Below are 13,268 nucleotides of genomic sequence, written 5' to 3'. Positions count from 1 at the left end.
TAGTAGTTCATGGGCTGGATTTTATTGGACTGGGGAAAGTAGGCTTGGTAGTGGGACCTCCCCAGTCCACCCCATTCCAGGGCCTGTTTTCCCCTAAGCCTGAGGGATCTCCACAGTGTCATCCGGGATCATTAAGGGGAAACAAAAACCTATCCCAGTCTGTCAGTCTGGGAAAGAGAGATAAGACTTTTGAACAGAGTGCTGCTGAGACTCTGTGAGTGTGGTCTCAGCCGGGCTAGGCTGAGGGGCCACAAAGCTGGGAGATAGCCTGGAATTTGGGGGACTCGTATTTGCTACAGCCTGGAGGCTGCTGGACTATTGGACTGAGAAAGCCGCACCTGAAATAGTGTGTGAACTGTGATGTATAGGTGAGTCAGAGAGACACGTCAAATAAATGCACCGTTTGGACCTTAAACCTGGTATCCGTGAAGATGTCTGTGAGTGCGACCCCCTGAGAAAAAGCGATACCTGACAACAGGTACTTATTTGCATAGTAGACCATTGAATTATTATTTTTTTATTTTATGCACTTATATAGTGCTACTATATTCCGCAGCTCTTTACAGACATTAGCATCCAACTGTCCCCAATGGGGCTCACAATCCAAGTTCCCTATCAGTATGTCTTTTAAGTGTGGGAGGAAGTGTGTCTTTTAAGTGTGGGAGGAAACCCACAAACATACAAGATTCGAACCTAGGACCCCACCGCTGCAAGGCACCAGTGTTAAACACTGACCACCATACTGCCCATCAAGTTGGATTTCCTCCAAATTTAGATAAAAACACAAATCTCTTAAATCTGAGGGAATTTTCTGTATATTTTGCATTGTGCGTGACCATTACATGCTCAGGACCAGGGCTGTGGAGTCAGTTTTATGTACTTCCGACTCCGACTCCGACTCCTCTGTATTAATATGCGTATTATACATTCCTTGAGGGAAAGAAACGCAACCTACCACAGGACTACTGGCTGGGAAGCCAACAGTCTACTGTATTGCACAGTTTAAGCAAAAGACAAACACTGCTGCTGAAGATAGGGCAGTGGGAGGATCCAGGAAGGGGCATTTATTCTAAAACATGATTTCCCTAGTAGAATCCCATAGTCATATTTAAAGTTTAAGCTAACAATCGGAGTTTACAAGTTTTTATAGCCTTAGCTAAATGACAGCAGTTTTTCCAATGGTTTACAGCTTCAGTCTTGAACTATTGGCCCTCCATTCCCTTCACTTATACAAGTGTCTCACTCTCTAGTCCTGCAAAAAACATATTTATTTAATCCCTTATCAGTGAGAGGTTAGGTTACACATGGACGCTGCGTTCCCTGTAAAAGCAGAACACAACACAATGGAAAGTATAAGTATTGCAGCTCCTAATTGTGCGTTGCGTGCCATATAGTGAAGCACATGAAAAGCATGAAACATAGAAACATAGAAACATAGAATGTGTCGGCAGATAAGAACCATTTGGCCCATCTAGTCTGCCCAATATATTTGGCCCATCTAGTCTGCCCAAGTCTGCTTCTTCACGGTCACTTAACGTGTTCGTTTTGTGGTTACGTGAGGCACTGCATGCATTGGTCTTTATTCTTACAGTAGAGAAGTCATTAATTATAACTTTTTGTGAATTGGGACATTTAATTTTTTTTTTTAAATTCCAATCTAAATTTAGTAGGAGTCGGAGTCGGAGTCGGTGCATTGTTTGCCGACTCCGACTCCAGGTACCCAAAATTTCCCCCGACTCCGACTCCTCGACTCCGACTCCACAGCCCTGCTCAGGACAACATCAATTTAATATTATATAAATGTCGGTAGGAGTCTGACCACTGGGACCCTACTTACTGATCCTTTTTTACAATGCTGCTGCTAATAAAAGCATTGATAAAGGTTTAACCAGCTGTCCACTGCCCCGTCCTAGTGCTGTTGGCAGTTTTGCAGGGTCAAAATTACTGAGGGTGCGGCTACGCGGTCAGGTCCCCCGATTAAGTTTTGAAAGCCAAAATCAGGAGTGGATCATAAAAAGAGAGAAAGTATAAAGGACAGATCCTGATCTTTGAATTCATTCTTGTTTTTGGCTTCCAAAACTGCCTCAGGAAACCTGACAGTGTAGCCGTACCTGAACAGATTCCATTTAAAGAAAATTTCTAGCTAATTCTAATCAGAATAACTGAATTAAAGCCTAATAAGAATCATTTCATACATATCATTTGCTGAAGATATGTATTCCTATAGCATTGCACCATGGCAATGCAGAATTGCCTTTGATTTGCACTAACATTGTAAACAGCGAAAGAAAACTGTGACTATGCAAAAATCACCAAAAACATTTTTTTCCATCGGAAGACACTGAATTCAGCAATGCCATACTTTTACCGCAAATCGGTTACTAAATGCGGATAACTAGAAAAAGTAAAGAACATAGACTACACTGTGCATGGGATGTTCACTATAACCCAACAGAACATTTGTAACATTTGCTGGTTTGCCCTATTGTAAATCCAGCATGCTATGTTTTAATATCAGGACATCTGTCATGTCCAAGCCTTTGTTTAACCAAGATGATTAGACTGATGGAATTTTACGGTACTGTATATTTGTTTTACAACCCATCATTCTGCAACAGCTGACGGGTTATACTCCTTATCAATATAGGACTGTTTGTGCCATTCTGGAGCCCTTCTATAAATGTGCCTTCACCACTGATGAGTTTATGCAGAGCTGCTTTGTCTAATGGCAAATTATTAGGAGAAGCTGCATGGGAATAATAATTTACCAAACAGATTCAACAGAAGTTGCACTGCTGAGAATTGTATGTGAAACTAATAAAGCAAAAGCTGTACTGTATATTACAAGAGATTTTTTGTTTTTTTTTGTAATGTGTAGGTAAGTAAATTAAACTGGTGAATTTTATTATACAGACTAGACAGATAACCACTGGGAGAAAGATTAAAAGCTGATTTGCATAAAAAGGGGCACTGTGTTCCACTGCACCATCCGCATCACGCGAGGGGAAGTGACTGTGTTTTTTTTTTCTTTTTCATGGTTCTTATGTTGTAGAAATATCATTTGCTTTTAAACCAATAAATTCCTATATAAATATACAATGGTGTGAAATCATAATCGCATAGTTATTTAGGCCGCGTTCACTTCTGCGGCAAGCTGATCCAGCTGCCTGAGCCGATATAAATGGTGGATGTTGGCAGGACCAAAAACCGTTGCATGCAGGCAGTAAAGCTGGAAAGCGGCCTGATCATGCTGAATCCAATTATAGTCAATAGGGATCTGGCAGTGATCTGTAAAATCCAGCAATGAGAGATCCAGTGAACTCCAGCAGGCTGTTCTCTGCCGGAACATCCTGACAGAAAAACGTCTAAGGGTACTTTCCCACTTGCGTTGTTTGATTCCGGCAGGCAGGATCCTGATCAGTCTGAAAAATGCCTGCTCAGTCAGAAAAATGCATTGCAATACCGGATCCGTTTTTCGGTGTCATCCGGCAAAACGGATTCGGTATTTATTTTTTTCACATTTTTAAAGGTCGGCGCATCCGTCAATGCGGCAATTTGAATGCCGGATCCAGCACTAATACATTCCTATGGAAAGAAATGCCGGATCCGGTATTTAGGCAAGTGTTCAGTTCTTTTGGCTGGAGATAAAATCGCAGCATGCTGCAGTATTATCTCTGTCCTGAAAAGTCAAAAAGACTGAACTGGACGGATTGCTCTCCATTCAGAATGCATTAGGATAAAACTGATCAGTTCTTTTCCAGTATAGAGCACCTAGGACAGAACTCTATGCCGGAAAAGAAAAACGCTAGTGTGAAAGTAGCCTAATTTGTCAAAGTTTTACTTGTTCATTACGCATTAACCACCTCCGGACCGCCTAACGCAGGATCGCGTTCCGGAGGTGGCAGCCCTGCGCACAGTCACGCATATATGCGTCATCTCGCGAGACGCGAGATTTCCTGTGAATGCGCGCACACAGGCGCGCGCGCTCACAGGAACGGAAGGTAAGAGAGTTGATCTCCAGCCTGCCAGCGGCGATCGTTCGCTGGCAGGCTGGAGATGTGTTTTTTTTAACCCCTAACAGGTATATTAGACGCTGTTTTGATAACAGCGTCTAATATACCTGCTACCTGGTCCTCTGGTGGTCCCCTTTGTTTGGATCGACCACCAGAGGACACAGGTAGCTCAGTAAAGTAGCACCAAGCACCACTACACTACACTACACCCCCCCCCCCCCGTCACTTATTAACCCCTTATTAGCCCCTGATCACCCCTGATCACCCCATATAGACTCCCTGATCGCCCCCCTGTCATTGATTACCCCCCTGTCATTGATTACCCCCCTGTCATTGATCAACCCCCTGTAAAGCTCCATTCAGATGTCCGCATGATTTTTACGGATGCACTGATAGATGGATCGGATCCGCAAAACGCATCCGGACGTCTGAATGAAGCCTTACAGGGGCATGATCAATGACTGTGGTTATCACCCCATATAGACTCCCTGATCACCCCCCTGTCATTGATTACCCCCCTGTAAAGCTCCATTCAGATGTCCGCATGATTTTTACGGATGCACTGATAGATGGATCGGATCCGCAAAACGCATCCGGACGTCTGAATGAAACCTTACAGGGGCATGATCAATGACTGTGGTTATCACCCCATATAGACTCCCTGATCACCCCCCTGTCATTGATTACACCCCTGTCATTGATTACCCCCCTGTAAAGCTCCATTCAGACGTCCGCATGATTTTTACGGATCCACTGATAGATGGATCGGATCCGCAAAACGCATCCGGACGTCTGAATGAAGCCTTACAGGGGCATGATCAATGACTGTGGTTATCACCCCATATAGACTCCCTGATCACCCCCCTGTCATTGATTACCCCCCTGTAAAGCTCCATTCAGATGTCCGCATGATTTTTACGGATGCACTGATAGATGGATCGGATCCGCAAAACGCATACGGACGTCTGAATGAAGCCTTACAGGGGCGTGATCAATGACTGTGGTTATCACCCCATATAGACTCCCTGATCACCCCCCTGTCATTGATTACACCCCTGTCATTGATCAACCCCCTGTAAAGCTCCATTCAGATGTCCGCATGATTTTTACGGATCCACTGATAGATGGATCGGATCTGCAAAACACATACAGGCGTCTCCCTGGAGCCTTCCAGGGGGAGTGATCAATGACTGTGGTGATCACCCCATATAGACTCCCTGATCACCCCCCTGTCATTGATCACCCCCCCTGTCATTGATCACCCCCCCTGTCATTGATCACCCCCCTGTCATTGATCACCCCCCTGTCATTGATCACCCCCCCTGTCATTGATCACCCCCCCTGTCATTGATCACCCCCCTGTAAGGCTCCATTCAGACATTTTTTTGGCCCAAGTTAGCGGAATTATTTTTTTTTTTCTTACAAAGTCTCATATTCCACTAACTTGTGTCAAAAAATAAAATCTCACATGAACTCACCATACCCCTCACGGAATCCAAATGCGTAAATTTTTTTAGACATTTATATTCCAGACTTCTTCTCACGCTTTAGGGCCCCTAGAATGCCAGGGCAGTATAAATACCCCACATGTGACCCCATTTCGGAAAGAAGAAGACACCCCCAGGTATTCCGTGAGGGGCATATTGAGTCCATGAAAGATTGAAATTTTTGTCCCAAGTTAGCGGAACGGGAGACTTTGTGAGAAAAAAATTAAAAATATCAATTTCCGCTAACTTGTGCCAAAAAAAAAATTGAATACCTTGGGGTGTCTTCTTTCCAAAATGGGGTATTTATACTGCCCTGGCATTCTAGGGGCCCCAAAGCGTGAGAAGAAGTCTGGTATCCAAATGTCTAAAAATGCCCTCCTAAAAGGACTTTGGGCACCTTTGCGCATCTAGGCTGCAAAAAAGTGTCACACATCTGGTATCGCCGTACTCAGGAGAAGTTGGGGAATGTGTTTTGGGGTGTCATTTTACATATACCCATGCTGGGTGAGAGAAATATCTTGGTCAAATGCCAACTTTGTATAAAAAAATGGGAAAAGTTGTCTTTTGCCAAGTTATTTCTCTCACCCAGCATGGGTATATGTAAAATGACACCCCAAAACACATTCCCCAACTTCTCCTGAATACGGCGATACCACATGTGTGACACTTTTTTGCAGCCTAGGTGGGCAAAGGGGCCCATATTCCAAAGAGCACCTTTAGGATTTCACAGGTCATTTACCTACTTACCACACATTAGGGCCCCTGGAAAATGCCAGGGCAGTATAACTACCCCACAAGTGACCCCATTTTGGAAAGAAGACACCCCAAGGTATTCCGTGAGGGGCATGGTGAGTTCCTAGAAATTTTTATTTTTTGTCACAAGTTAGTGGAAAATGCTGATTTTTTTTTTTTTTTTTTTTTTCATACAAAGTCTCATATTCCACTAACTTGTGACAAAAAATAAAAACTTCCATGAACTCACTATGCCCATCAGCGAATACCTTGGGGTCTCTTCTTTCCAAAATGGGGTCACTTGTGGGGTAGTTATACTGCCCTGGCATTCTAGGGGCCCAAATGTGTGGTAAGGAGTTTGAAATCAAATTCTGTAAAAAATGACCAGTGAAATCCGAAAGGTGCTCTTTGGAATATGGGCCCCTTTGCCCACCTAGGCTGCAAAAAAGTGTCACACATCTGGTATCTCCGTACTCAGGAGAAGTTGGGGAATGTGTTTTGGGGTGTCATTTTACATATACCCATGCTGGGTGAGAGAAATATCTTGGCAAAAGACAACTTTTCCCATTTTTTTATACAAAGTTGGCATTTGACCAAGATATTTATCTCACCCAGCATGGGTATATGTAAAAAGACACCCCAAAACACATTCCTCAACTTCTCCTGAATACAGAGATACCAGATGTGTGACACTTTTTTGCAGCCTAGGTGGGCAAAGGGGCCCATATTCCAAAGAGCACCTTTCGGATTTCACAGGTCATTTTTTACAGAATTTGATTTCAAACTCCTTACCACACATTTGGGCCCCTAGAATGCCAGGGCAGTATAACTACCCCACAAGTGACCCCATTTTGGAAAGAAGAGACCCCAAGGTATTCGCTGATGGGCATAGTTAGTTCATGGAAGTTTTTATTTTTTGTCACAAGTTAGTGGAATATGAGACTTTGTATGAAAAAAAAAAAAAAAAAATCATCATTTTCCACTAACTTGTGACAAAAAATAAAAAATTCTAGGAACTTGCCATGCCCCTCACGGAATACCTTGGGGTGTCTTCTTTCCAAAATGGGGTCACTTGTGGGGTAGTTATACTGCCCTGGCATTCTAGGGGCCCAAATGTGTGGTAAGGAGTTTGAAATCAAATTCTGTAAAAAATGACCTGTGAAATCCGAAAGGTGCTCTTTGGAATATGGGCCCCTTTGCCCACCTAGGCTGCAAAAAAGTGTCACACATCTGGTATCTCCGTACTCAGGAGAAGTTGGGGAATGTGTTTTGGGGTGTCATTTTACATATACCCATGCTGGGTGAGAGAAATATCTTGGCAAAAGACAACTTTTCCCATTTTTTTATACAAAGTTGGCATTTGACCAAGATATTTATCTCACCCAGCATCGGTATATGTAAAATGACACCCCAAAACACATTCCCCAACTTCTCCTGAATACAGAGATACCAGATGTGTGACACTTTTTTGCAGCCTAGGTGGGCAAAGGGGCCCATATTCCAAAGAGCACCTTTCGGATTTCACAGGTCATTTTTTACAGAATTTGATTTCAAACTCCTTACCACACATTTGGGCCCCTAGAATGCCAGGGCAGTATAACTACCCCACAAGTGACCCCATTTTGGAAAGAAGAGACCCCAAGGTATTTCGTAATGGGCATAGTGAGTTCATAGAAGTTTTTATTTTTTGTCACAAGTTAGTGGAATATGAGACTTTGTAAGAAAAAAAAATAAAAAATAAAAATCATCATTTTCCGCTAACTTGTGACAAAAAATAAAAAGTTCTATGAACTCACTATGCCCATCAGCGAATACCTTAGGGTGTGTACTTTCCGAAATGGGGTCATTTGTGGGGTGTTTGTACTGTCTGGCCATTGTAGAACCTCAGGAAACATGACAGGTGCTCAGAAAGTCAGAGCTGCTTCAAAAAGCGGAAATGCACATTTTTGTACCATAGTTTGTAAACGCTATAACTTTTACCCAAAGCATTTTTTTTTTACCCAAACATTTTTTTTTTATCAAAGACATGTAGAACAATAAATTTAGAGCAAAATTTATATATGGATGTAGTTTTTTTTGCAAAATTTTACAACTGAAAGTGAAAAATGTCATTTTTTTGCAAAAAAATCGTTAAATTTCAATTAATAACAAAAAAAGTAAAAATGTCAGCAGCAATGAAATACCACCAAATGAAAGCTCTATTAGTGAGAAGAAAAGGAGGTAAAATTCATTTGGGTGGTAAGTTGCATGACCGAGCAATAAACGGTGAAAGTAGTGTAGGTCAGAAGTGTAAAAAGTGGCCTGGTCTTTCAGGGTGTTAACCACCTCAGCCCCCAGTGCTTAAAGTAAGAAAACTATAGCATACAATTCATGATAAAACAACGTGTGACATTTTTCAAACACTTTTTGCCAGAGAAGAGATTGAGGATGATGGCGCTAAGAATAGTGAAACTTAACGGTACTATGCTCATACAGCTGTGAAGTCTCACTATTCTTAGCGCCATCATCCTCAATCTCATTTCTTCTCTGGCAAATAGTGTCTGTAAAAGGTCACTACTTGACTGAAAAGTCAAATGTTGTTTTGCCACAAATTATAATAAATCTACTGAATTTCGTATCAGCTTCAGGGTGCTATAGTATTCTTACTCGCATGAAAAGGGTTGGCAACCTTCCTGAAGTACCCGGTTTGGAATAAACAGAGTGCCATAGAAGTAAATCTGAGTACATGTTTATCACTATGGAGTTTGACACTCTTTCACAATATTTTTTTACATTAGTATTTACTCAATTCACATGGGGATAACCAATCCCAGTCCCGCATGGTGGAGTAGCCGCTACATCCAGGCAGGGAATGCATGTAGAGATGACCGTATATGTATGCAGCTCTATTCATTCACCTCTATGGGAGCTAAGAAAACAGCAGGGCAAGCATCTAAATGTCTAAGGCGAGAATATGCCTTTAAAGGGGTTGTCCCATCACAGACAATGGGGGCATATGGTTGTGCAGTGCGCCCTCAACCACCTTTCCCCGCTCCGTTCTTGATGTAGGTGTGGGTCCCAGAGATGGGACCCGCACCTATCAGACAATGGGGGCATATCCTAGCAATATGCCCCCATTGTCTGTGATGGGAATACACCTTTAACAAAAAAAAAATGCAAAATACTGACCAAACCTCTACCAATTCATATGGCCCTGCCAAACCTATAGACAAACATACGCAACTTTATGCTTATATAGTTGCCTGTAAATCTGTATTAAAAAAAAGTCCACTAAGCGGTATACAGTTGACTACATTTTTAATGCAATTGACTGTGCAGAATCCCAATGTGTTTTCCAGGCAGTCTAATGCCAAAAAAGTAAGTCTTGGTGAACATGGTCAGGTTTTTTGAACGGACCGCATTTGGACGGTGTCTGTTCTCCCCCAAGACCCAGTCATTTGAAGGAGTCTTGTGGGGAAAATCGGAGGTGGATGGTGTGTGCTGTGATTTCCCCTGTACAAACAGATGGTCCATGCAGAAAATCGCACATGCAAACTGGTCCACTGATTATAATGGGTCAGAATTCCGTCTGGGTGATGTCCGTTCTACACAGCACCTGGACATGAACATCACCTACGTCAATGAGCCCTTTGGGCACTGTAAAAAGATTAGTAAGCCTTGTGTAACATGTAGATGTAGCAAAGATGCTGAAGTGTCCATTATATATACAGGTGAAACTCGAAAAATTAGAATATCATGCAAAAGTTCATTTATTTCAGTAATGCAGCTTAAAATTTGAATTTTGTGAAAAGGTTCAATATTCTATGCTCAAAGTGTCACACTCTAGTCAGCTAATTAATCCATACCCCCTGAGCAAAGGGTACCTCAAAATTGAGACTTTGGGGTTTGATAAGCTGTAAGCCATAATCATCCAAATTATAAAAAATAAAGGCTTGAAATATCTATGTCATATGTTAATTGCATTACTGAAATAAATAAACTTTGCACGATATTCAAATTTTTCGAGTTTCACCTGTATGTATAGTTTGAATTGCTCCTTTATACCTAAACCTAACCAAACATCCAGTCAGCTGTGATGCTGCATATGTAAGATTCAGCCAGCAACAATTTGCTTGCAATAGTGTCTTCAATGCATCTTCACAGACATCTTATAAAGGTCATACAAGTTATCGATGCAATGACTGAGCTGCATACAACTGCCCTTCTACGAACAAACGCAGAAGTGTAGGAAACTGCTTACAAGGAGACATTTAAGGTCAAATGAAGATGAACGGAAATTGTCAGCCTGTAATAAGAGTTATTTACCTGTCAGCTGACACTGACTGATCTTGTGTTCTGTGATATCACTCAGCGACTCAAACACCTGAAGGCAACTGTCACAGCTGTGAGCGGCTTCTTCCTCTAGTTCTTCCCCCTCCTCTTGCCTTTTCTTGCAATCTGTCGCTTCACCATCTTCAGATTTATCGTCTAGTTTACAGTTGGGATCTGAAAAACAAGAAAGGTTGGACCTATGAAACATCAGAAGCATCTCAACAGCCAATATAGAGCTGTTAGGGATGAGCGAATCAACTTCGGATGAAACATCCGAAGTCGATTTGGATAAAACTTTGTTCTAATACTGTACGGAGCAAGAGCTCCGCACAGTATTAGAATGTATTGGCTCCGATGAGCCGAAGTTATTGCTTTCCGAGTTCGGGAAATTATTCTTTACAGTATAAATTTCTAAATGAAGCAATAACTTCGGCTCATCGAAGCCAATACATTCTAATACTGTACTGAGCTCCTGGTCCGTACAGTATTAGAACGAAGTTTTATGCGAATCGACTTTGGATGTTTCATCCGAAGTCGATTCGCTCATCTCTAATAGCTGTACATTGCTCAAATCACACACAAAAATAAAACCGTAACCTGTATGAAAATACTCCATACAGATGTAACAGAGCATAGAGAGATCAATGGAAATATAGTGGTGGTAATGCAGTTGTCTAAATAAGGGGGCCGAATTAAAGAGGAGCTGTCACCTCTCCTGACATCTGTTTAAGTAACTACTTGCCTTCCCCATGTAATAATTCTGGAGTGTCTTTTCTTATGACTCTATGTTGTATCATTCCTTCACTATTCCTGCTAGAAGCTTACAAATAAACTGCCAGCAGTCGGCAGTAAAGTTACTACTGGGTGTTACCAGTAGTGGGCCTGTCTGACTCTGTCCAATCAGTGCTGCTGTTGTCAGACTGTGCAGGGACACTCCCCCATCTGGTAACACCCACTTGTACCCTTACTGCACGCTGCTAACAATTCATTCATAAACTTCTAGTAGAAATAATAGAGGAATGGCACAACATAGAGTCATAAGAATAGATGCTCCAGAATTGCCGTTACATGGGGAATGCAAGTAGTTACTAAGACAGACATGACAGGAGAGGTGACAGATCAGTCTGAAACTGTCCAATCGGTGCTGCCAATCTCTGTGTGTAGGGACACACCCTTTGACAAGCAATAGTGATATCCAGTTGTCAATAGATTCAGTTCCAGGGAAAAAAAGCACAGAGTACAGTTATAAGAAAAGATGCTCCAGAACTGCTACTTCATAGGGACATATCACAGGAGGTAATAGGCCCTCCTTACCCGCATCCAACTGCACAGAGTTGGTAAAATGCCAGTCTACTTTAATCGATGTAGATATAGTTTTCACAAATCAATTTCATTTACACATGTAAAACTGTAACGCTCCAAAAGCAAGAGGCCCAAGTGTAGCAATATAGAAACTTTTAAATGTACTGTAAATGGGGAGTATTTAAAAAAAAGTGCCATTGAAAATGTAACATTTTTTACTTTGGAGCAAATCTATAGTGTTTTAATTCCAAAAGGCAATATTTAAAATGGACCATAGAATTCTCATGATCTTCTATACGATTCTTAGTGGTTTGAAGATGGTTCTTCTGAAAAAGTTTAGTATTTGCATGGGTAGCCTTAGAAATATCAATTTACTCTGCACTGCTCAGTGCACTGCCCTGTCCCCTCTTAGGGTACCCTCTCTTAACGTAGATGTCCATGGTAAGGTAAAAATGGATATACATATCCATAGCCGTGATACATATCCAAACACACATAAAATGGAGAAACTCTTAAAGGGAACCTGTCACCTCAAAAATGCATCTACACCCACCAACAGTACCTCGTAGTAGCCCGCAGACTGTTAATAATCATATGTTTCATCCTGTTGTCCGATGCATCATAAGTTCAAAAAACACAGTTGTATTCTCCATCAGCGCTATAGTGCCGGCCAGCTTGAAGTCAAGGTAACCATGCCCCCTAACCATCCCCTCTTGCCTGAGAGTGACAGCCTGCAGTGCGGGCGCCTTTCGCCAAGTCTCGTGCATGCGCGGGGCGGTCTGTAATAATGAGCTATTCCATCTCCTGCTGCCGCTGTTAGCCGGGTTTTAGCGGCACAATGCGCATGTGCGAGACTTGGGGAATTGCGGCCGCACTGCAGGCAGTCACTCTCAGGCAAGAGGGGATGGTTAGGGTGCGTGGTTAACTTAACCTGAAGCAAGGAGGCCACTGCCCCCCTGACTTCAAGCTGGCCAGCACTATAGCGCTGATGGAGAATAAAACTGTGTTTTTTTAACTTATGCAGCATCGGACAACAGGATAAAGCATATGATTATTAACAGGCTGCGGGCTACTATGAGGTACTGCTGGCGGGTGTAGATGCATTTTTGAGGCGACAGGTTCCCTTTAAAATCTTTAATTCTAAAGTCCACCTACGAAACTGAATCATACTTCCTCCTACAAAGTCCAGTTTGTCTTGACTATTTAGCACATAAAACACTGTAAAAAAGATTTGTGTGTTAAAAATGAAAGGCTTCAACTTGTACGAATCAAAAGCTAACAAGCCTGTGTTATCATATAGAGATTGGAATATACATTTTAATGTAAGCAATTCTGCTAACAAGACTCAGCACATCCTCATCGACAAAACAAAACTTTACTATTACCAATATCGGTGTTTGATTTGCTGTTTTCAAAAGGGAAA

The 13,268-nt window shown here is 42.1% G+C and overlaps 1 protein-coding gene across 4 annotated transcripts in view; it reads right to left on the bottom strand.

Moving 5' to 3' along the window:
• ZNF521 (zinc finger protein 521) overlaps positions 1-13,268 on the bottom strand; it is a 342,518-nt gene that overhangs the window by 284,256 nt on the left and 44,994 nt on the right. For all 4 annotated transcript variants that reach the window (XM_040432538.1, XM_040432541.1, XM_040432540.1 and 1 more), the window contains one exon: positions 10,538-10,717. In XM_040432538.1, the coding sequence (XP_040288472.1) occupies positions 10,538-10,717 (180 nt within the window). The remainder of the gene's footprint in view (positions 1-10,537; positions 10,718-13,268) is intronic.

This window comes from Bufo bufo, chromosome 5 (genome assembly GCF_905171765.1).
Source record: "Bufo bufo chromosome 5, aBufBuf1.1, whole genome shotgun sequence".
Classification (NCBI taxonomy): domain Eukaryota; kingdom Metazoa; phylum Chordata; class Amphibia; order Anura; family Bufonidae; genus Bufo; species Bufo bufo.
This window is presented reverse-complemented; position numbering and strand designations above follow the sequence as displayed.